The 26,195-nt window shown below is 37.7% G+C and overlaps 1 protein-coding gene across 6 annotated transcripts in view; it reads right to left on the bottom strand.

Moving 5' to 3' along the window:
* The window catches only part of MAP4K4 (mitogen-activated protein kinase kinase kinase kinase 4), a 166,229-nt gene that overhangs the window by 47,149 nt on the left and 92,885 nt on the right, over positions 1-26,195 (bottom strand). For all 6 annotated transcript variants that reach the window (XM_032226564.1, XM_032226567.1, XM_032226565.1 and 3 more), the window contains exons 4-12: positions 15,648-15,773; positions 13,737-13,847; positions 11,829-11,919; positions 9,864-9,994; positions 6,830-6,884; positions 5,616-5,694; positions 4,351-4,526; positions 3,506-3,578; positions 1,889-2,099 (exon numbers count right to left, since the gene is read on the bottom strand). In XM_032226564.1, coding sequence (XP_032082455.1) covers positions 1,889-2,099; positions 3,506-3,578; positions 4,351-4,526; positions 5,616-5,694; positions 6,830-6,884; positions 9,864-9,994; positions 11,829-11,919; positions 13,737-13,847; positions 15,648-15,773 — 1,053 coding nt within the window. The remainder of the gene's footprint in view (positions 1-1,888; positions 2,100-3,505; positions 3,579-4,350; positions 4,527-5,615; positions 5,695-6,829; positions 6,885-9,863; positions 9,995-11,828; positions 11,920-13,736; positions 13,848-15,647; positions 15,774-26,195) is intronic.

Below are 26,195 nucleotides of genomic sequence, written 5' to 3'. Positions count from 1 at the left end.
TCTTGAGTTAAGTCTTGGTGGTCCATGACCACAAAAGGTATTTAAAGGGCTGCATAATAAAGAAAAGGCTGAGAACCCCTGGCTGATGGTATTCATTGTTTCAAAATGCACCCAAACTCTTCTAAAGATTGAAGGCTGATCATGAAATTAGTAGACTCCAGATATCATTGGAATGGTGAACGTACATTAAAATCCAGATATGCTGGTAAGCAAATCTAGATGTATTTTATAGCAGTATGCATACATGTATAAAGCACCATTTTATGGGGATGCTATCAGTTCTCTTTGCTACCGGCTTGCTTTGCGTGCATGTGCACCGCAGGCGCTGCTGTGCAGTGCTGAAAAAGGCAGATTAAGTAGCCTTTTCTGAGTCTGCAAAACTAAGTAGAACAGTGAGAGGGGGAAGAGCTGTGCTGTGTGATTTAGATTCGCTAGAAAGCAGGATTTCCTGCTTTCTATCGAATATAAATCATGCAGCACAGCTGATTGTCGCACAGCTGATCATCAGAACTACCTATTTGCCTGAACCGGTAATAAAAAATGCTACTGGTTTGGGCAAACCGGTAGTTCTAACAATCAGCTGTGCCACGTGATTTCTAGTAAATATAAATCGTGCAGCACAGCTGATTGTCACACAGCTGATTGCCGGAACTACCGGTTTGCCCAAATCAGTAGCATTTTTTACCACCGGTTCAGGCAAACCAGTCCAAAACGGTAGCACGTCACCTCTGGATGCAAGCATGTATTTTTGTTTTATTTTAATAAACTCTGAGGTGACTAAAAATTATTATTTAAATAATGTGTATATTTTTCTACTTATACCTGGTGCTGAAAGGCCAAGAAGGGATCCTTCTTAAAATAAACATGCATTTATTTAGACTGAGACTGTGATACTTCAAATGGACCAAAATAGTATCAGATCTTTAAACTTCAGTTTAAAATTAAGAGCATATTCAAATGCCTTAAGTATTCTGATTAAAAATTCTAAAATAGTATCAGCAGTATGTATTAATTAATCAAATTTATATTTGAATTTGTTCCTGTAGTATTTAGTTCAATAACAACTGGATAGCAATTGCGGCGTCTGCAGGAAAAACAATGGGGCACTATTGGTGTTTTTTTTCCCAGCCTATTTATGTAAGACTATGAAGACAAAAATGAACATACCAAATCTTCCAGATCAGGGAAATGGCAAATCACTTAAGAAAGTCATTTGGCAAATAGTAGACTGCAAAAATGTTAATTGTCACTAACTCTTTTCAGAGACCAAAGTGGAAAAGCAAATGTGAAGTTGTGTTATTTCAGATTTAACAGTAAACAAATACTGTGTAGTCATTCTTATTGAAAGGATTGTATAAAACTTGCAAGTGTGAAAAGTCTAGGTATATATAATATTGCATTTTGTTTCCTTTTCCAACTCTTTCTTTTTCCTATTTTTTCTCTTCTGTTTGATTACATAAATACAGACTAAAAAAAGTTTTTAAATGAATAATCCAGCTGCTGTGCTATATAGGAATTCTTTTTAAACCTGGGATTATTATTACATGACTAATTTTATTAGCTCAAGTAGTAGTACATGTAGTATCTACACCTATATGACATCAGAAAATCATCAAACCATTTTTTCATTCCTATCCTACCCATACCTTCATCCTTAAATCCAATTCTGCAGGAGGGATTCAAGTATTAAAAAGCAAGCAAATCCTCATGGGAATTAAGGTTTCTAATACCATACACTATTGCTCCATTGAAGAATTCTGGCATTGAGTGATAAATTCTGACATCTTCATGCAGTCATTTAATAGATTCTAAATTCAATCCTTTGGCTTTTGAACAAAAGGCAATTTTAAAAAAAAAGTGTGCCTTTTCAACCTTGACCCATTTCTACCTCTTCTAGTCTCCTCCTTTGCTCTTTCTGCTGTTCAATGCGCTTTTGTCTCTCTGCCAGCAGCTGCCGCTTGTATTCCTCCTGCTCGCGGAGCTGCTGTTCCTGTAGCAGCTGTTGCCTCCGAAGAGCCTCAGAACGCTCCTTGTTTTCCTGCTGCAATCTCAGGAAGTCACGTCTGAGGGTAGATTCTCCAGGCACATTAACAATGGAACTGCATGACAACAAAAAGGTTTTATGTCTAAGCAAATAACTGAACAAAGGTTGGAAACTTTTTTTTTACATCTTCCGTGTTTTTCTTGCAAACACTAGAATACAGTTGTGCTGTTGGAAGCATGGCAGAGAAATACGAGAGAGTCAAACCAGCAGAAAACAAAGCCTCATTTTGTTTAAAAATTTGGATGTTTCAAAACTTAGAAAAGGATTAGAGAAAAGTGCCTGAATTTTAGTATTTAACAGGTATAGGTAGTCCTCAAATTGCAACCACAATTGAGTCCAAACTTTCTATTGCTAAGTGACACAGTTAAGTGAGTTTTATCCCATTTTATGACCTTCCTTGCCACCGTTGTTAAGTGAATCCCTGCAGTTGTTAAGTTAGTAACATTGTTGTTAAGTGAATCTGGCTTTCCCACTGACTTTGCTTTTCAGAAGGTCACAAAAGGTGATCATATATCCCAGGACACTGCAACCGTCATAAATATGGACCAGTTGCCAAGTCTCTTAATTTTGATCACATGACCATTGGGGTGTTGTAGCGGTCCTAAATGTGAAAAAACAGTCATAAGTCACATTTTTAGTGCCGTTGTAACTTTGAATACACTAAACGAATCGTAGTAAGTCAAGGTCTACCTTTATTATGTAGTATTAGACAACTCTGTGTTTTGACTATTTATTGTGTCTCAAGTTAAGTTCTCAAGACATATCCAAGTTCTGAGCAGTCAAGATCTTCCTACTGAGCAATCAAAGAATTATTTAGTCCTCAACTTATGACTGTAATTGAGCCCAGAATTACAGTCATAATTATGTGGTCATTAAGTTGTAGCATCTAAATAATTTTTCAGTGCATCATTGTGATCATGTGACACACAACAACACTACCTATCATAATGCTGACCTGCATGATATATCGTCACATGAGAAGGACCAATTATGATAACCACAAAACATCCATTCTATGGCCACTGTAAGTTTCACTAGTCATAAAACAACCCATTGTTAAATGGCTCCTTGTATCCTTTTAGAGAAGGTTACATTATAGATATTGAAGAACTTAAATAGTATTATTGTATACTGCCATTCTGTAAACTACTTTAGAAAAGCGTTGTTCTAATATCTATTGTTAAAAGGCTACAACAAAGCTAAAGAACATCAAAACTACATAGTGATTTATGCCACATAAATCATTCTCTGTGCTCTTCCTCTAAAATAGCTTCTGCAAATACCTCCAGATACTTTGGCATGTAGGCTCAGATTATAAGTTAAAAGTGTAAGACATCTGAATACCAGATTGTCAAAGACTCTGAGATATTTACCTATTTATCAAATTTAGGTACTATACATCTCATTCACAGAGATAGTCATAATATGGTTCTCACAAGGCCAATACCACGATTACAATACCTTGGTTCTCCTTCTTGTTCAGGCACTTCCTCCTCCTCTTCTTCACTTCCACTATATTCATATTCTGTTTCATCTGACAGAAATTGGAAATAAAAAGTTATGGCAACAAATCTCTGCAAGCAAATTCCATGAAAAGTAATTTTGTTCACAAATAAGTCTTAAAAGCTTTCAGGAATAATATAAGTTTAAAATCTATAGAATTCATATGAAAAAATGCTTTGGTATGGTTTCCTTATGAACTTTAGAGAAAAGGTCCAGAAACTCCCACCAAGTTATTTAGGCAACTATTATTAAAGTTGGCATTTAAAAAACTTTACTCTTCTATATCATTACATGACAGTGCTATTTCTTAGGTTCATCCGTATAGTTCATATAGAATATTCAAGGGAATAGTCTGCAGTCTTGCCCTTATTTAAATATTAACATTTTATATTGGCCTGTTTTTAAATATTACAGTAAGCAAGATAACTCTCTTGGTCACATGACATTGAAATCTATGATCTTCATCTGCAAAGTGTTAGTACCTATCATTTTTTCCTACCCTCTATATAAACAGAAACTATGCAGTTTCCACACATACAGTTCATCTTTGATGGTGTATGATTAGTCTACTATATGATATCCATTGTATTGTTTGCTGAGTTCACGTTGCAGAAAAAGTCTTTTGAATTTGCAATTCTGGCTTAACTTTTTTTTTCCAGGTTTCCTTTCTGTCTCCCTTTTGTTCCCATCTATGTTATAAAGGAACTGCTGTCTTTATTGTTTAATTAATTAGTATATAATTAGCATAGTCTTACATTCTATGTATAGAGAAATGTGGTTCTACTTTCAAAAATAAAACATACCTTTCTCTCCTCTCTTCTTCCTGGTTCTGTCTATATGATCCTTAAGCTGGATTCTAACTTGTCTTTCATTTGGTTGATCACGTATAAATGGATGCTTTAACAGCTGCTCTGTAGGAGGTCGTTGCATATAATTTTTTACTAAACAGCCTTCTATAAAACTAAAGAACTTCTTTGACCTGAACAAAAAAATATATCGTATATGTTAGTTATTTGGGAAAGTATGGATTTATCAATTAAGAATCCTCCATATGCTAAATAGAGGGATGTGGTGGCTCAGTAGCTAACACACTAAGCTTATCGATCAGAAAGGTCGGCAGTTTGGCAGTTCAAATCCCTAGCACCACGTAACGGAGTGAGCTCCCATTACTTGTCCCAGTTTCTGCCAACCTAGCAGTTCGAAAGCATGTAAAAATGTAAGTAGAAAATAGGAACCACCTTTGGTGGAAAGGTAACAGCGTTCAGTGTGCCTTCGGTATTTAGTCATACCGGCCACATGACCACGGAGACGTCTTTGGACAATGCTGGCTCTTCGGCTTTGAAACGGAGATGAGCACTGCCCCCTATAGTCGGGAACAACTAGCACATATGTGCAAGGGAAACCTTTATCTTTTATATGCTAAATACTATATTTATATTTAACGTTTACAAATTTTAGAACAACCAGCACTACAGTCCACATGCCGGGACTCAGATAATTTGCTTCTAATCTACAAACAAAGAAATGTGAATGTTAAAGTGTCAAGAGAGGGTAATCTTAATTATGTTGAAAACCACTTCTTTTGACAAGTCCTTGGAGATATTTTTCACACTACAGAAGATGAAAAAAATATTTGTGGAAGAACAGACAGTTTAGCAAAATTGGATCTCCCTCAAGTCTGGGTAAATCTAATTGAGCATAGTTTTAAAAACAGATTATTTTAAAAATAATCTGTGACATTATTACAGAGTGAATTAATTTTGTGAGTAAAATATGCCAAAGCGTATGGAACACTATTGTCTTCCCACAGAAGAGGTACCTATTTATCTACTCGCATTTGCATGCGTTCAAATTTTTAAGTGGGCAGGAGCTAGGGCAAGTAAAGGGAACTAGACCTGTCACGTGGTGCTCAGGTCTCAAATCTGGACTATTACTGGTCTTTAACTGCTGAGCCATTACGTCCCCTTAAGTTACTTTTTAGGTCAATGTAAAGAAAGCTCTGTCTTGTGAACGAAACTGCTATGGCAAAATCAGAGAAAAAGTAACTACACCAACAAATCCCACATACCATTTCTTGGACTTTAGCCGTGGAGGAGGATTTCTGGGAATAAGAAACAGGGCTCTCATTGGATGCATATCACAAAGGGCTAAAAAAAAAAGTTTCACAGTTGATTTTTCAACTCTGTCGTATTATTGAATTATATCTACATATATTTAACGTTGTAAACTAAGCAATAATGGGATTATGACAAGAACAAAAGATTATAAAAATGATAGGCCTGACAACCGTAGATCAAAGAGAGGATAGAATCGTGTTTACGTTGAGAGAGGTGCTGTGATTTCAGAGGCACCATCTGTTCTATAAAATGCCTTAGAGCTAAGCATAACCATTACCTCTTCACATAGCCCCTGGAAATTAGAGACCAAACACTCATTTCCTTTGTAAAACAGTATATGAGGGATTTGCCATATGCAATAAGCTCTGTGGCATTCTATAAGCTCTAAACATTAAGTCTGCTAATAACATAAAATCAGGAATCTAATAGCACCTTTTCTGACTAACAAATTTTATTCAAAGCCATAAGCTGTTGTCATCAGATGAAGGGGATCATCAAGCAATGTTGGTCCTCAAGCAATGTTGAACTAACATACATAAAACGTTTTAGGCAATCTCACAAAATCTCAACCGCCCACTATGGTTTTTTTTAACAACAATTGTTAATTGATAAGGTAGCTGTAACCTCTCCCACATGAAACATATATCTGTATAACCAACTATCCTCCCATCTCTTCCCATCATCCCTTACTTATTTTAAATTCTACATCAATCCAGACATTCCATGCATTTGATTAGACTGAAGTGAAGTGAAAATTCATACTTTTCAATAAAATGTGTTAGTTGGAAAAGGTGCTAACATATTACCCACCTTTTGCCTCCAAGGACCAGCACAGCCTTCTTCTTACAATGAGTAATAGTGTTAACTGTCTCAGAATCAAATACCTCATCAGAAATTTTACATGGACTCAATATCAATTCAATAATTCCATATTGTAGGTTTATTCTATTGTTTGATTTCTATTGGCTTAGCACAATCACTGCAAAATGAGGCTTTGTCACAGCTGCCTAATCATTTCTATTTATGGTACTTCATATTTTTAATGCCGTAGAGTGGGAAGATCATTGTGTTCCCAAATATTCTAAGGGTACATTTAGATTACAAGGAAAAGAAAAGGTTGCATTTCTGAAATCATTTAAATAAACAATATATACGTATCACTTACGGGGAGCGCCTTCTGCCATCTCAATGGCCGTAATGCCGCATGACCAAAGATCACTCTACAAAGGGAGACCATATATCAGAAAGACATTATCCACTTTTGTCTCAGTCAATTATAGCTCATATATTATAAAGGAAATATTGGAATTACAACCCCCCTCCCCTGTTCTTAAACAGTTTGTTTTTTTTACAATTTGATTTTTTAAAAATCAGTAACGTACCTATGTAGCGTATTTTTCAGAGTATAAGATGCATCTTAGTTTTTGGGAAGGAAAATAAGAAGAAAAATTCTGGAACACAAGGTAACAAGGTTAGCCAATGAATAGGCATAGCAACTAAGTCAGCCAATGAGGGCTATTTGGACTCTGAAATGGTAATTGCTATATGGGCAACAAGGAGATAGGAAGGAGCCTGGCTTAGCTGAGAACTGAAAGTGAAACTACTTGTGCTTTGCTTGTATTGGAAAACCTACTTTCGGTATTGTGTTGTATTGTATTGTATTGTATATTATTATTATTTTGAATCTTGCTTACTTGTGTGTGCTTTCTGAATGTGATTGCTGCTGCAAACTCTGACGAGCCAGGTCAGTTTCAGCACTTATTGCAGTCTGATTGGCGAGTGAATCGGACTGCCGGAATACACTCAATCAGCTGTTCCAGGCTGCAGGGATTGCCAAAGACCATTGCTGTTTTTGGCCTCTGGTGGGGTGGGGCTACATTTGGTGTATAAGACACACCCAACTTTTTACCTTCTTTTTTGGGGGGGGAAGATGCATCTTATACTCTGAAAAATATGGTAAATATAAAAAATTAAAGTCCCTTATGAAGGACAATGTCTAGCATCTTTGCAGTTTAAATCTCTTCCATTTCAAAGTTTATATTTTTTATTTTTTTACAAATAATGCAAATATTTGTATTCACACATTTTCATATAGATATCTTATGTATCTGAAAGAGAAAACAACACTTTTCCAACCACAGATATAACATTTCTGTAAATTCTGTATCATTCGGCTATATTTTTCTAACAGATGTTTTTCTGATGTTCTGGATATGCAATGAGTTGGAAACCAAAAACAAATTGATGGGCATTACATCAACAGGAAAGCAAAGATTGTGCAAAATTAAACTACTAGGACATTAAGTGTACTGTAAAACACTCAAGAACACTACTATAAAAAGCTCATAAATCTTTGCCAATATGTTGCTTGTTCTATTTCAAAATAAATGTAAAAATACATTTCAGAGTACAAGATTCAAGAATGTGGACATACTGCTCCTCAGTAGCCTACTACTGTAAATTTTTAACTAAAAAGTCTCCTGAAACATGAACTCTATTTAAAAAAAATTGAAAATGTTTATCAGATCTGAAACAATGCAAAATCTCTTATCCCCAATGCAGACATAGTCCATAATAGAATACAAGTTGAAGGTCAATACAGAGTCACTTAATAGCAATGAGTAAACACTGAGGAAGGAAGGAAGGAAGGAAGGAAGGAAGGAAGGAAGGAAGGAAGGAAGGAAAGGAAAGGAAAGGAAAGGAAAGGAAAGGAGGGAGGCTTTTTTCTTTACTCCAATATCAACATGGGAAGTTGTAACAGGCTGCACACAGCTTTCCTCCAATTAGTATCACTGAAATATGCTGGACCGTAATACCCACTGGCAATCGTCAGTCAGAAGGTTTAGTTTAATTTAATTTCTATCTATCTTATTCCTATTGGCATTTCAGGACTGAAAAAAATAAAGAAACTATCTGTTAACACAGATATAAAGAACAGCTGGAAACAACTGTATCTCAAACTATAGTTATTTTATGAAATCTAACAGGTATCACAATAAAATATCCCTTTTCATTTCTAAAGAAGTCAATTTTATACCAATGATCTCCATATTTATCCCATGCTGTACAACATACCATTAAGTTATAAATAGTTGATATAATCTCCAATATTATTAATCTCCTGTCCCTCTTATTCCACATTCATGCACAGCCAAATCTTAATTACCCATTGAGGAACAAAGATGTACTTAGAAATTGTATTTAGTGTGATGTAAGATCATATCCCCCAAGATTCTGAAATATTTCAAGCTCCTCAGCAAGATGACTACTTTGTTCTAGAAGTGAAAACATTAAATACCGAATTATCTTTTTCCCCCATTGGTTTCTCATGATAAAGCTCAGCTATTTCTGTAATTGAAGAGTCTGCTTCTTCAAAATGGTCTTGAAGAAGCAAACTCAATTTCAAAAACAAGAAACCCATTTAACATGACAGTCTTTAAAATTTAATGTTTGGATTAAAGGACTGTACAGCTGTACAACCACAACCTCCTCCTTAGATTGATTTCATGCTCACTTAATCCCAGCTAGTTAGGACTAGTGGTTAAAAATACTGAATTAAAATGGGAAGATTGTGAGTTCTTATTCTGCTCTAGACATGGAAACCAGTGACTTCTTTTCATCCAGTTGCTTTTTTCAGTCCAAGGAACAAGGCAAGAGTATACCGTTTTTGAAAAATGGCACCAGGAAAATTGTGTAAATTTGCTATGTAGTCCCCAGGAGTCAAGCTGATTTGAAGGCCCACACATAAACCAAGTAGGAGTTTAGGCCTCTGCTGTTTGAAAGGCTGCAGGAACATGAACATGGTAGGAAAATGACACCTAAGAAGGAGAACTCTTTGTTTCAACATGATTTGAGAGGAGGTACCAAATAATCACTTGATTGCTGGCCCTCGAATCCAAAAAAATTACCTTTTCTATTTCCTACAACAGAAATACTAAAAAAGAGCAACATTTATTATCTAAAACAGTATGCTTTGACATATTTGAGATTATTAGATGTGATTTATTTTTCCAGGTTGCTCCTCAATTTAAAGAGAAAACTTCCTTACTCAAAAGAAGGAATATAATGCTGTCCTTACAAAACTTTAATGATTAAGGTTCATTATTGAAATATTAATAATGAAATATTAATTAATGAAATAAAGACATTTGTTTACAAAACCAATGGGTGAAAGAAATACAACACAATATTTTTCTTACTCGATAGTCATATGTTGCATCTGGATTTTCATCACAGGCAATAACTTCTGGAGCCATCCAATAAGGTGTCCCAATAAAAGTATTTCTTCTACCAACTGTCCGGTCCAGCTGAGCGCTAACACCAAAATCCACTATATTCAAATGGAAGAGATGGAGAATTAAACACATGGAAGTAAGTTCTCAAGGATTACTTGAGGCAATCTTGTGCAATTATATCAAATTAAAACAAACTAAGTAATCAATTAAATATTGAAGCAAATGGAATGCCATTAAATGTATGCAATTCATATTATTTTTCACTGTACGATATTTTTAATCAAACCCAATCTCGTATTAAAGATTGAAAGAATACCATATTCAAAGACAATTGTACTATGTCACAATAAACCCTAAGGGAATTTTTGGGGTAGAAAGGAAGTAACAATAAGCTAGAAAGTATACATACATATATAGAAAATGTTTTTATGCCGCATAAAACCATAATTTTCAGGTTACTTTTGACATAGTATCTAAATGATGGTGTAAACTTAAATACACTACAAGAAACAAACATCTGTTTCTGCTACTCATTAAAATTAATCAGAACATAAGATTGAAGTAGTAATTCTGAAATTGACTTCCACTGGTCTTAAAAGAAACCATTGTCTTAAAAGATCACTTATGAATGATTATATTGAGGAGAAATAAATAATAAATTATTCCAAGACCAAGATTCTTACTTTCTCTAAATGCCATTAAGCACAGTTTATCCTATCTGTCTGTCTATCCATCCATCCATCCATCCATCCATCCATCCATCCATCCATCTATGAAAATGTATTTCATAAATTCGTTGATGTTACAGGTACCGGGGGGGGGGGGAATGAGTGAACATAGAATATTGGAATTCAACATTATACAAGCACAAGCAAGAGAAAAAAAGTTAAACTAAACTCTTGGACTTCAAGATAACTGATTTCAATAAATTTAGAGCAAGATTGAGAAGGATTCCATGAATGAGAATCTTCAAGGGGAAAACAATCCAAGACACTTGGGAAACTTTGAAAAGTGAGATTATACAGTAAAAGCATAGCACAATTCCAATGAAGAAAAAAAAAAGGTATCTCAAAAGAAACCAGCATGTCTGCACAAACAACTCTTTGATATACTGAAAGACAAAAAGGATAAGTAAAAGTTTTTGCACGCCAAACCGGCAGTAATACCGGCAGCAACCCACCCCTGCTTCAAATCATTCTTGGGAACCAGTTATCCAACGGAAACTGAACCACTGTATCTTTTCCAGTGATGCCATTTTGTAATGACTTACAACCTATCCTTGAAGTTATGGTCATGCGCCATGCCAAGGTCGTGTGTTTGTCTTTGGGTGTTTGGTAACTGGATTGCACTTACGAGAGTTACAGACTCCTGCAATCAGTAGACCACAGGCTGGCTTCTAACAAGCAGATGAATGAGGAAGCCGTATTTGATTAACAATAACATGATTTGATTAACAACTATGATAGAAAATAATAGGTCTCATGTTTTAAGTTGCAGGGTGAGCCATATGATCTTTAAATGATTTTACTCTATTATGGGAGCTGGGTTGGGCCCTTTCAACACTGTTTTTATGTACTTAATAGCTTGGATCTTAAGCCTTAATACAAGAATATCCTAACAATTTCAAATCCAACAATTTTGGTATCCTCAGCAAATGGCAGACATTAAAATTCAAATGGAAAAAAAGGACATGAAATGTTAAAAAGTAATTAACTGTGATTTTGAATTAGAGGACTACAATTTTTCATTTTATTTAGTTTATTACTAAATAAACTATGATAAATTCACACTCTCCAAAATTTCCCTGACTAGTATTGACTATTCAGATCATTTCTCAATACCTCTCCAGATACGTTGTTAGTAGATGAAATAATAATTGAGATGAAATAACAAGCCAGAAGGACATTAAGAACAGTCTAATTAACTTACCTAATTTCACTTCTGCATTTTCTGTTAACAATACATTCTGTCCTTTGATGTCTCGATGAATCACATGATGGGCATGTAGATGTGCCAATCCCTGCATTTTTTTTTAAAAAAGCAAGACAATTCATGTGAAACAATTCACTGTTTCTTTTTTCCTTAAATATGCAACATTAGTATGTCATACTGTAGTCGATGTTTTCCCCAAATTATTACTGCTACTCATTTTTGGGGGGTTTTATGTTCTCTAACAAAAGGAACTATAGAAGCTGTTTTATTAACACAGACTACTCATAAAACTATGCATAATTTTACACTGTTTAATATATATATAACAATCTCGCAATTTTTAAGACATTTCTGGAACATACTTGATAAGAGCTAATGTTGTAAGATCTATGGTTCTGTATGACAAACCAATCTACTGATCTTTATGGAAAATTACTGGCAAGAGTAGAAAAAATGTATAGCAAGCAAAGTATAATACGAAAGGAAACCTGGTTATTTGACATACAGTATTACCTATAACTGATAATGCTAATAAAAATTTTGTAAGGCAGAATAATCCATAAGGTTAGTAAAAATTCTGTAAAATATTTATAAATATACACACAATCCTAACAATTCTTTGCTTCTTTTCATTCATTTATATACCAATGAAATTTAAAGTACACCTTGAACCAATTGGTTTTCATGAATGGAATACTACCAAGACCAGTAATCATGAATTTTCTGCCCCCTCCCCCCGCAAAAAAGATAGCTTGGATCAGATTTATAAGAGAACATAATAAAATCAGGTTCTTGTACAGAAAGATAAGACATTATAGCAAGACATTATAGAATATAAAATATCAATGACAATAACTTTACTCAACAATTAAGATCACACAAACTATTGTAGTAATGAATTCTGAATGAGAGAAATTTCTCTAAATAAGGGAGAATATAACCTTATATACGTATTTGCAGATTAAAGATACTGCTTGGTCAGGAATGCAAAATTATATTCTGTGTATGCATCTGCATGAATGTGTATAAAGTCTGATACAGTTGCAATTTCTCTTATAGAAAAAACTCTTTTTATCATTAGTGATAACTATACCAGTAACGGTTCTAATTAAGGTCAAGGTAATTCCTTCATAAGAAGTGCATTATACGAATCTTGGTTACTTTTTTGGGTAGATAGCAATTTAGAATAACATAAAACAAAGAATGAATATATCTATCTATATCTATATATCTTTTACACACACACACACACACACACACACACACACACACACACACACACACAAGGTCACAATCCCTGGTATGCCCAAATATGGGGGGGAGAATACTGCTTCCTTTCTCTGTCTATCGGCTCATCACAAGAGACCATCCAGACAGAAAGCCATTATTTTTAATGTTGCCTTTTTGTTACCTATGTGTGTGTGTGTGTGTATGTGTGTGTGTTGCATTTGTCAGCACAAATGCAACACACACACATATACATATATATATTTATTTCTGGAAACTGCAAAGGGTAATTAAAATACATGCATATATATATGTGAATACACACAGACACACACACACACACAGAGAGACACACACATGTCTATGTGTTTTAATTACCCTTTGCAGTTTCCAGAATTGTACACAAGGTTGTAGCAAGCTCTGGTTGCATTTTACTCTTCTAGAGGACTAAGAAAGTGCTGTAGTAAGCTGTAAATATATGTTGTACCAAATAATATCACAATACAGTTTCTAATGCACCCTGTTACATCATCATTTACTTTTAAATATTATTAAAAATAGTAATCTTGTATTTCATATGTCTCTAAGTTAAAACAGTCACTGTTAAGATTTACCAAAGTTGAAGCAGAATTTAAAATTTAACAATTTCAATAGAAATGCATTTTTCATGTTTCTTACCCTGAGAATCTCTCTGGAGATATATGCTATCCAGTCCTCTTTCAAAGTATTTCCTTTTGTATTCTTCACAAGATCTGTAATAGAGCCTGCACCACAAAACTCCATAACAAGCTAAAAAAAAAAAAAAAAAAACCAGAATACAAAACAATTATTCATAGTACCTTCAGTCCATATATGACATACCATTTGGATGAATTTACTGAAATAAAGTAAGTTCTCATAAGAATATATCATATGCATTATAACTTAAACCTCAGTAACAATTATAAGTTTATTTCATATCATTCTATTAACATTCAGAGAATAAGATGTGTGCTCCATGGCTATATTTGTGTATGACATTATAAAAGATTCTTAAGTAAAACTGGCTGTCTAACTACTCTGTCTGGTATCTTTCCTATGTAAAAAGTAGTTAACTTAACCTGAATTAACCAGTTATATAAACCTTCCAGAACATCATCCTCTTTGTTGCTCCCCCAACATTAACTGATTTTTCCTACCATTTTCTGGTAACTGTCCCTACTTATAGTGATACCTAACAATGCTACTGAAGTTCAATTTTCAAAGTTAGTAAAGTGTGAAGATTGCTGATTTATCATTATGTGCAAACCTTATTTGCGTACTGCACAATACATCATGCAGTACATAAAGAATGAGACTACTAAACTAAGGTGTTTATATACGAAGATCTTTGATTGAAACAATATTCACTACTTTTAGCACTGCATCTGTTCTAGTAATGAAAAATTGGTGGGAAAATATAGTTGAAAAAGTAGTCAAAAACTGTGATTATAAACAAGTTGTAATGGTCTCAATGGTTATTAGCACATTAGGTGCTACACCAAAAAAATATTTGATGGCACTTAGAAAATTTTTGCATTGACAATATTTCTATCTGTCAATTGCAAAAGGCCATTCTGTTTGGATCCATACATATACTATGCCAACACATTATAAATTCTTAGGTTTGGGGAAAGAACTCAATGCATATTAAGGCCAACACTCACAAAAGAACTGTCAGCTGAGATTTCACATTGTCCCAAAGGTGCTTTTTCAAGAGGCCACTGCACTTCCTGATTTTTCTTTAAAGACATTTCACTTCTTATCCAAGAAGCTTCTTCAGCTCTGAAGAGGTTTTTTGGATGAGCTGAAGAAGCTTCTAGGATGAGAAGTGAAACGTCTTCCAAGAAAAACAAGAAAGTGCAGTTGCCTCTTGAAAAAGCACCTTTGGGACAACTTTTTTATTCTATCAATATTCTTTTTTCTCACAAAGGAAAGGAGTCCCTGCGGATTTTACTCTGCTAGTTGTTGCTGACTATATGAGGTGGCACTGATCTCCATTTCAAGGCTGTTGAGTCAGCACTGTTCAAAGACATTTTGGCTATCATGTGGCCAGCATGACATCATGGAGCACTGCTTCTCACAAATCAACTGAGAAATCCTTTAAGTTTTCAAAAAATGTCCAACATTGAGCAAAGTTACTTCTGTTGCACAAAGTAAATAGAAGTAAATAAATAGCTCCTTATTTTAAGTAAAGCAAATAGATGTACAAACCTAGCTCTGGAAAGCACTTGGTTCTTTGTTTTGTAATAATACTAATTTCACTAAAACCTTCATGCGAAAGAATTAGCCCTAACTTAACAGAATGTTTTTACTAAGCGTTAAAAGCAGGAAGATAACAGTTCCTTTCATATTCTTGTTCTGCTACAGAATAAAGGTATAAATAAATGTTTTCTGTCAATAAACCATGTCACAAAAATGTGTAATGATGTGCCACACAAATGTGCAATTTATCTTTTAATTCTGTTAGAATATCGCAAGACTGCTGCATTCTAATCTTGTTTATTTAACCTGATGCTCTCAAGATCTAAGAGGAAAAGTTATGTACAAACTCATGAAAGATGTCCTTACCCACAATTGGTCATCATGTCCTGGGGGACTTTTTTTAATAAAAGCACCATAGTACGTTGCAATATTTCTATGATGAGAATATTTTTTCAGCATGTTGATTTCCAGCTTTATTTCTTCTTCTTCATCCTTTGGAAAAACAACAAGAATGAGCCTATTGCAATATACATGATACTTTCTCAAATATATTTTATCTTATTAGCTTTACAGTAACCAATGTTATGCCATAGTATATTGCGAAGTAGGACTGCTAGCAATCCATAAGACTGGATCTTAATTTAGTTACAGAAAATATTTCACTACCAAAATCAAGCAGAACTCTTAAAAAAATTACAGGCACTACTTTACTTTATTACTTTGTTTTTTTATATAAAAAGAAGAGATATAATATATATTAAATAAATAGGTAGAAAAAGTAAAGCAGATTAAGAAAAAAATAGGAAATAGGGAAAACCAGGTAACTGTCAGTGGTGGGTTCCTACCCTATTTCCCTGAAAATAAGACCTCCCCGGATAATAAGCCCAATCGGGCTTTTGAGTGCATGCACTAAAATAAGCCCTCCCCTGAAAATAAGCCCTCCCTGAAAATATTGCAACACAGCAGCAGCCAAGAGGTGACCATGCTCACCGCTGCTTGCAACTCAAAAATAATAAGACCTCCCCAAAAATAAGACCAAGCTTATTTTGGGGGTCAAAAGAAAACAAGACCCTGTCTTATTTTCTGGGAAACACAGTACAGGTTCAGCAGAAACGATAGTAGTTTGGCAGCCTGGGTTGCTGGAACTGGCAGCGACCGAGGCCTGCCACGCCCCCAAACTGGTTTTCTGGGCATCTCCTATGGCGATGCCATGTTGTTTTCCACTTCTGCACAGAAGCATTTTTTGCACTGTGCATGTGTGCACAGTGCGTATCAAGCACGCACGCAAAGCACACACAACCAAACCCGTAGTAGTGCCTTTCAGAACCCACCCCTGGTAACTGTATATTAGGTACCCAGCAATTGGGTAATATTTTTATCCCTTTATTTAGAAAGTGACTATATATATTTCATTAGTCCAAATATATTTTTGTTTAATTTTGTTATTCCATATATTTAGTACAATAGTCTTTTTAATCCTTGTGTTGCAAAAGCTCTTTATAATACAGGATCCCCATAATTACAAATTGTCACATAACTGACATTTTAAACTAACATTTTAAAGTCTGAAGTATAGTCTTTATATTTCTTGGAACCCATTTTGTAATTGTTTGTGTCTTACTTGATTTTTAAAAATTGGTTTGGATCTGGTGAAAGTTGGATCAATGAAAAGTGGTATCTGATTCAAATACAAAGTCAATACTTTTATTTAGGATAAGAATTAAGTCTTCAACACATTTAGCTGAAAACTGTGTTTCCCAGAAATAAGCACTTGGTCTTATTTTCAGGGAGGCCTTATTATTTTTGAGGTGCAGAAGGCAGCGATCATGGTCACCTCATGGCTGCTGCTGTGTAGCAATATTTTCAGGGAGGGCTTATTTTGGGGGGAGGGCTTATTTTAGCACATGTGCTCAAAAGCCCGATTGGACTTATTATCTAGGGAGGTCTTATTTTTGGGAAAACAGGCTATGTTAAAATGTTAAAGGGGGTACAGAGCATTGTAGATGGATATATTTATAAAACTATTGCCCAGCATCAAAAAGCAGATGATAAAATATAGGATATTATTCTGCAGCAAATGAAAAATTCCCTCCAAAACACTTTCTTCGTTACTCATAAAAGCGCAGATAAAATCAGTCAAATGTTTAAAATAAAGAAGTATCAGTACAGTACTTTTTGAATTAATAATTATTTAATTTAAGTGACTATCTTTAATACCACATTCTAATAATAGTTAAGATACTTGCCATGAATCAATATATCTAAATCTTTAATACCTAGTTACTGCACAATTGTAGGTTACAGAATATATTCTGTTCAAAACAGAATCAGAAAAAAACAATCAGCTTAAGATAGGATATGTTGCACTGACATCTGGTGGCTACTGATACAGCATCACTCCAAGTTTTTTTAGATTTTTAGAAACACAAATATGCTATAATTTTTTTTTTAATTTTCCTATCCAGGGAATGCACGTGAAGAATAAAAAAAATCTTGTTTTTTATGTCCTCGTGGCATTTTTTTCTTGATTCTTGTTCATAAAAACCTATTAAGAAAAGCTTTAATTAATAGTGAATCAGAATACAATCCAAATTAAGAGAGCAAAATATAAGGACAGTGAAGTGTATGCAATTATGAAAAAATAGGACCTACTCTGCTTAACAAAGCTTCAGTAACAGAAATTAAATCTTTTCACAGACCTGAATTTGAAAAGCTCCATTAATTAAGTAGTTATTTTAGTTTTTATAATATTATTCTTTCATATAGAAAGAGCTAAAATCGAAATCCCATGAAAGGAACCTATTAATATTATATTACAATTTTATACACAAATGGCCATTAATCTATTTTGGCCAATTAGCTGAGCAAAGAGAATATTAGGATAAAGAGAAGTGTAGAAAGAGAAGAAAATGGGAAGTTGAGGTATATTTTAGACGCCATATAAATAAGATCTTAGGAACATTGGAAATTATGCTTTGGAATTCAAACTAACAAAACTTATAATTTGGGAAAACTTAACAGTTTCTCAAATTATTGAGAAGCTTCACTTTCTGGTGTCTCTATATATTTTTTAATACCATGGAGACATTAGAAAAGATTTCCTGAGCCTCTCAGGAACTAATGCAAGCTTAAAAACCTCTTGCTACACTGAAGCGATAAAAGCATATGTAATCTAGTTTAACAAGACCTCAAGCAGAGTATGAAGAAAACAAGGTTTGATCTGCTGGAACTGACCAGATGCCTATCTAATGTTGCATCTCTTGCTAAGTTTTTGTCTATGAGAAATTCAAAACAGGAACCTAACAGCAACAGTTATACTGTTTCATATTTGATGGTAACTGATAAGTTGCATTTGATCCTAGGGCATAATAGCAGCTGCCAAAAAAAAAATGTTGACAGTGAATTTGTCTATTATTTTAAAGCTAAGTCATTCAATAATAAGGACACAAATTTTTCAGGGTACATGTGGCTAAAACAACTATTGTTTTATTTTTAAAACAACTAAATGCCTCAATTATATCATGATCAAGCATGAGAAAAGACTCCCTGTGATGATACCAGGACAAAAAAAACTATTATTTCATAAGGAGCAGATTCTAACTGAAGACAAGTCAAGTCAGACAGATTTAAGACAATGATATAAAATGTTAGTGTGGTTCACATCAGCATGGAAACATTATGGTTCTTTAAAAAAAATTAGAATGACAGTTGGTCTTATCCGAACTGTTATTTTAAGAGGTGTTTGCAAGATGGGCCAGAGATGGTATTATCACAGCCAATTGGCCCCGAGACTGGGTTAAAGCTGAAGCTGGGCTCCTCTCTTCTGACTCCAGTTTCAATGCAGTATGCGCTCCCAAGATCCTGAAAACAAGTCACAAAGGAGACACCTCCACCCCCAATACTGTCTAACTAACTTAGGGTGGGAACTGGCCCATCCTGCAAACACCTCTTAAAATAACAGTTCAGGTAAGACCAACTGTCATTTTCCAGAGTGGGTTTGCAGGATGGTCCAGAGATGAGACATTCCCAAGTTTTGTCCCAAGGGTGGGCCCTCACTGATCCGACAGGACCTGTTGTAGAACTCTGTAGCCAAATGCCGCTTCGGAAGAGGCGAAGGCATCTAGCCTGTAATGCCGGATGAAGGGCAACGGGGATACCCACGTCGCTGCCCTGCAGATGTCTTCTATAAGGGCCTGGGAGGCCCAGGCCGCTGAGGTGGCTGCACTCCTAGTGGAGTGGGCTGTGATGCTGGCCGGAACCGGCAAGTTCTGTGCCTCATAGGCGAGGGCAATGGCCAGATGGATCCACTGGCTAATGGTGGACGGGGAGACCCTCTTCCCTAGCAATGACGGTTGGAATGACACAAACAGAGCCTCAGACCTACGAAACTCTGGCGTCCACCTTACGTAAATCCATAAGGCCCTTCTTACATCTAAATGGTGCCAACTGTGCTCCCGCTCCCTGGTCGGGTCTGGGCAGAAGTCCGGAAGAACCACCTCCTGTGCCTGGTGGAAGACCGTGTTTACTTTTGGCAGGAAAGCCGGGTCGAAGCGTAGCACTACCGTTATTGTGAAATGTGCATAGATCCTCCCTGGAGGAGAGAGCCCCCAGCTCCGAGACTCACCTAGCTGTGGTGATAGCCACCAGAAACACAACCTTACAAGTGAAGAGCTGCCAGCTAACTATCCGGAGTGGTTCAAAAAAGGTCAGCCTTAAGGGCCCATATCACCATGGGAAGGTGCCACGTAGGAAACTTGTGGACTGGTGGTGGACGAAGGTGGGCCGCCCCCTTGAGGAACCTCTTAACTAAGGGCAAACAAGGTAGCGGAGTGGGCCCTTCCCCAGGTAGCACCGTGGCCAGTGCCGCCAATTGTCTCCTAACCGTGGCTAGGGACAGGCCCTTGTCCAGACCCTCCTGGAGAAAATCCAGGACTTGAGGGACTGTGGCCCAGGAGGGGGTAACATGGGAGGCCTGGCACCAGGAGACAAACATCTCCCAAGTGGAATCATAAATCCTGTTGGTTGACTGTCTGCGGGAGGCCTCAATGGTTCTGATCATCTTTTGGAACAGGAGGGCACTTCTCAGGTGCTCCCGCTCAATCTCCACATGGCCAGTTGGAGCCACTGTGGATCTGGATGGACCAACTTCCCTTGTAGCAATCTCGCCTCCCCCCGAGGAATCCTCCATGGTCTCCCTGCTGACAGACTCAGCAGGTCCGCGAACCAAGCCCTCCTGGGCCAGTAGGGGGCCACTAAGATTACTTCGGCCTGCTCTCTGACTGTCTTCTGGATGATCCTGGGAAGAAGAGGTGGGGGAGAAGCGTACAGCAACCTGACCAGCCACTTGGAGCGAAGGGCGTTGACCCCTTCCGTCTCCCGAGCTGGGAACCGAGAGAAGAACCGCGGCAGCTGAGCATTGGACAGAGTGGCGAACAGGTCCACCACCAGTCTCCCGAACCTCTGGTAGATCCTCTGGAAGAGCTCCTTGGACAGACTCCACTCTCCATTGTCTACCGTCTCCCGGCTCGGCCAGTCCGCCTGATGGTTGTCGATGCCGGTGATGTGTTCCGCTCGGATTGAGCGCAGGTGTTTCTCCACCCAGTATCCCAGCGACATCGCCTCAGTGTGCAATGCCCTGGATCGTGTGCCCCCATCGATTGATGTGAGCCTTTGCTGCAATGTTGTCTGTTAAGACGAGGACGTGATGACCTTCTACTGAGGTTTGGAATCGTCATAGGGCAAGGTGGACTGCCCAAAGCTCCAGGTAGTTTATGTTGTGTTGAAGGTTGTTATTTGATCACCTGCCCTATGCCAGCTGGGAGCCTAGGGTCGCCCCCCAATCAAACAGGCTGGTGTCCATTGTCAGTATGAGGCACTCTTGTTCCCTGAACTCGCAGCCCTTGAACAAAGCTGGGGACATCCACCACTTCAGAGACATCAGTACCTGCAGCGTCACTGGTACCTTGAGCGTTGAGTTGCTGGAATCAGCCCTCTGATATGGCAGCAGCCTCCATTGCAGCATCCTGGCATGTAGTCGCGCCCACGGGACCACTTCGATGCATGAGATGAACTTTCCCAGCAAGCTGGAAAGAAGGGCTACGGGACACAACAATCCTTCCAGATCTGATTAATTAATTTCAACAAGCTGGACCTGCAGTCCGGGGAAAGAAATACTTGACCCAACCAGGAATAAATCAGCGCCCCCAGGTGTAGGATTTGGGTGGATGGGGAGAGAGTACTCTTCTCAAAATTAATCGAGAACCCTAAGCCCTGGTGGGTGTCAATGACCTGCTGAAGGTCTGACCTAATCTGAGCAGGATACGCCTCCTGGACAAGGATGTCATCCAGGTAACAGAAAAGCCTGATGGGAATCTCTCTCAGATGGGCAGCTGCTACCACTAACACCTTGGTAAAGGTCCTGGGAGCCAAAGCCAATTCAAACAGTAGAACCCTGTACTGGTAGTGAAGCCCTAAAAAAGAGAAATGGAGAAAATGCCTATGCTCAGGGAGGATGGGGATGTGCAGGTAAGCCTCCGTGAGATCAATGGATGCAATGTAGTCCCCTTCCTGGATCCCTGCCAGAATGGACTTAAGGAAAGCCATCTTAAAATGTCTATACACTAAGAATTGGTTTAGGAGCTTTAGGTCTAAAATGGCTCTCCATCCCCCCAATGATTTTGGCACTAGGAACAGGTTTGAATAAAAACCCTTGCCCGCCTGGTCCTCAGGAACTCTCTCTATGGCCGCAATGTCAAGTAGGTACTGGATGGACTGCCGCACCTGCTGGCGTTTGTCAAGGTTCTTGGCCGGGGGGACCACCCGGAAACAATTAGGGAGAAGGGAAAGGAATTCCAGATGGAGACCATGGGTCACCGTACTGAGGACCCAGGCATCCGTGGATATCTCCGCCCAGACGTGTGCCAACAGAGCTAGGGAGCTGCCAATGGGTGGGGTCGCGGGTGACATACTTGGCCCGGGAGAAGCGGTGACCACCCCTCCTCGAAAGGGCCATTTGCCGAGGCTGGAAGTGTGGTCTGTCCCTATTGAATCCCCCTGCCCCCAGGATACCTGCTCTGATGGGTGTCCTGTTCCTGTGGTCGCTGTGCTGACCTGCAATAATAGGGTGTGGACCTCTGCTCTGCCTTCTTGGTCGATGTTGGAAGCACCTTCCTCTTGTTCTTATCCTCTACCAGAATGGGGTCAAGGGAAGTCCCGAAGAGGGAACCCCCCCCCCCCAATGTAGGCAGCTGTCGCTAGTTGTTACTTCACCTTGTTGTCCACCTGCCAGCCACGGAGCCACAGGAGGCAGCACGACACGACAGAAAATGCCATAGCCCTGGAAGCAAACTTCATGGCGTTTAAGGTAGCATTGGCTGAGAACCGAGCAACCACCACTAACTTGTTGATGTCCTGGTGTAGGCATATGTCCTCCAGTGGAATGCGCGCCTGAATCTGCTCCATCTAAAGGATAGCCATATGGTTGAAAAATGAGGCGGAGGCCACCACCTTAATGGCCCAAGCCGATGACTGGAAGCTCTTCCTGAGGATCATCTCTGCGTTCCTGTCCTCTGCCTTCAGATTGTCTGCCACATCCTTGGGTACCAGTGAATCCTCCATGGAAAGGGGACCCCGAATTTTAAAACACCACCGGGGCGCATTTTGGGGTTGCTGCGGCTTCTCAGGGAATCTGCTGCTGCCGCGCTGCTTCCCAGCTGCCTCTGCTGCTCCTGGGGCTTCCTGCTGCTGCTGCAGCGAGGCGCTCTCTCCTTTTAGGTTTCTGGGCTGTCGGGCTGGAAACCAGAGCCCTTTAGCCCCCACCGGCATCGATCTGCCGTCTCAGGGCTCCACGTGGTCGCCGGCCAAAATGGTCACCAGGACAGCCACTGGAGCCTCCAAGCCCTGAGATTTAACCCTCGAGTAGCTGGAAAAAACACAGCTAATAGCAGGGACTTGCTGGGAAGTGAAGGAAGGGTCTCCTTGTGAGAAGGAAGCAAGTTGAGTTGAGGATGGTCCAGAAAAGTTGAATCAGATCAGGAGTCAAGAATTTACAACCTCTCTTTGGCCAGACTGGATTGAAACTGGAGTCAGAGGAGAGGAGCCCAGAGGCGTGGCTTCAGCTTCAACCCAGTCTCGGGGCCAATTGGCTGTGATACAATCTCTGGATCATCCTGCAAACCCACTCTGGAAAATGCTATATTTTTTGTTACCAGGTTGCCATGCTATGAATCTGTTTGAAAGTAGCTTTTTAAGCATGAATAAAAACCATAGTTTAGTATAGTGTTCAGTTCTGTTGCTAATTTTAAAAGGCACTTTTTAAGTTTCATTAAAAAGAATACTAGTTAACCTTATATATAAGCAGTACCAAATAATGTTGCAGAATTATACACAATAGCAATAGCAGTTAGACTTATATACCGCTTCATAGGGCTTTCAGCCCTTTCTAAGCGGTTTACAGAGTCAGCATATCGCCCCCAACAATCCGGGTCCTCATTTTACCCACCTCGGAAGGATGGAAGGCTGAGTCAACCCTGAGCCGGTGAGATTTGAACAGCTGAACTGCAGAACTGCAGTCAGCTGAAGTAGCCTGCAGTGCTGCATTTAACCACTGTGCCACCCCGGCTCTTATTAGGTATTAGGTATAGGTAAGATTAAAATATAACTAAAACACTTTTAAGTCCAGCAAAACACAACACTAGAGTTTTTCGCTTGCCCAATTAGTAAGGTAGTATCATACTTTATATATGTCTGCCAGAAATGGCACATAATGAAAGATCAGGACAGGAGACAGATGTCTGTGATATAAAATAACTATAAAAATAATAAATCTATAAAATATAAAATAAAACTTCTTTCAGAGAGTGAGTAAGTGAGTGAGTGAGTACACTTCTGGAGGCAAGTTGTTCCACTGATTAATTGTTCTAACTATCAGGAAATTTTTCCTTAGTTCTAAGTTGCTTCTCTCTTTGATTAGTTTTCACTCACTGTTGCTTCTTCTACCCTCAGGTGCTTTGGAGAATAGCTGGCTCATATTTAAGTGATTGTCCATTAGGACTCCAAGATTCCTCTCACAGTTATTACTATTGAGTAAGGTACCATAAATACTGTATCTGTGCATTTTGTTTTTCTTGCCTGAATGTGGAACCTTACTTTTTTCACCACTGAATTTCATTTTGTTAGATAGTGGCCAATGTTCAAGTCTGTCAAGATCCTTCTGTATCTTAAACTTGTATGCCTCCAATTCATTAGTAATTACTTTGAGAAAACATATTTGTTTGTTCTCACTGCTAAGGCACCACCTATTCTAATTTCATAATTACAATTGGTTGTTGATGAATTCCATTTGTGCTACTATATTTTTAATTCTTTAGCACTTGATGCAGCAACTTATGATATGGAAAAGAGGGAGGGGGACAGAGAAAGAAAGAGAGAATTGATTCCTAAAACAATATCAGAACTTCATGAAAAACCATATTCATTTTTTGCTGAATAATTAATTGCAATAAATATGTAGATAATTTATAGCACAAACTATGGGCTAAATGAAACACAGTCAGGGGGTAACTTTATCCTTTTATTAAAAGCAATAGTATTCCGTAAATTCATTGTTGCCTTGATCAGCAATTTTAAGACATGTGAATTTCAGTTATTAGAATTCCCTAGCCAATATCCTGGTGAGAGAATTATGGGAGTAAAATCCACACATCATAAAGTTTCTCAGTGTGAAAAAGACTGGCCTAAATTATGCTACATGTAGCTTATTCAGAACATGTAAATAACCGTTACAGTGCTTTCTTTGAAAAAGAGTGAATCAGTCAAAGGAAGTGTTATTTTTAGCAGACAGCTCCACCACACAGTTTTCACTAATCCTAGACATATAAAGAAAAAAAAAACTGCCTTATTTAAAACAAAATTTTGGAGCTGGCTTTGTGGACATGTCCATGCAATTTACTTAGCTCTAATATGAAAGTGATTTATCATTGTCATATTTTGGATTTTTTCCTCCCACTTCCTAGTCTGGCACTTATAGCCTAAGTACTTAACATCCATGATCTAATTAAGCCTCAGCCTGCTTAGCTTGTTGGCCCAGACAAGATCAGTCAGATACTTCTACCTGCAGAAGGAGTAACTACAATAGCTACTCTCTATTCATTTGAAACGGAAAATAGCCTTGGGTCCCTGAAGCTGAGGGAATTAAGATAATAAGGAGGTCTGGAAAAGGCCTTGATGTCCTGGAAATTTCTTTTTACTTTCTATTCACATCCATCCCATAACCCAAATATAAGGTATTTGGTTTAAAAATCTAAAGGTTTTATCAGATCAGTTAGATTATTTTTCCATAATAGCAAGGAATAAAATGTGAATGTTCATCATAGAATTTGAGCTACTTTTTATTTGTTGCTAAATATTTTAGTAACTCTTAATAATCTGAATCAAATTAAAAGTCAGATGTAAAATTTAAAAAATATTTTAAACGATTAACTATTTATTATCCATTTTGTATTCTAGTAAGCTTTGCATAGTTGTGAATATCAATTTATTCAGCATCAAGCATTATTTTGTGCTGCTGTACTTAATGTAACTTGACCTATCTATATTAACAGAAAAAGTCTTCTCTACCAGATTTGTAGTGCAGTACCAGTAGTCATAGGACTGATAAGAGTATATTCTTGGGTCAGATATTTACATCAATGCTGCCAGGCATATATGGAAACCTTGCTGCTGAAATGTAGACATAAGCAATAATGAACAGAGTCACAAGGTAACTGTGTGTATCTCAGACATGACCTCATACCAACAGAAGAACTGTTGACAATAAGCAGACATCTACATTTACCATACTTGCCTAAGAACAATAGCAGAAAGTACTTTTGACTAATCAGGCAAGCTTGTTGTCTAATGATACAAAATCATTCA

This window comes from Thamnophis elegans, chromosome 11 (genome assembly GCF_009769535.1).
Source record: "Thamnophis elegans isolate rThaEle1 chromosome 11, rThaEle1.pri, whole genome shotgun sequence".
NCBI classification, from domain to species: domain Eukaryota; kingdom Metazoa; phylum Chordata; class Lepidosauria; order Squamata; family Colubridae; genus Thamnophis; species Thamnophis elegans.
This window is presented reverse-complemented; position numbering and strand designations above follow the sequence as displayed.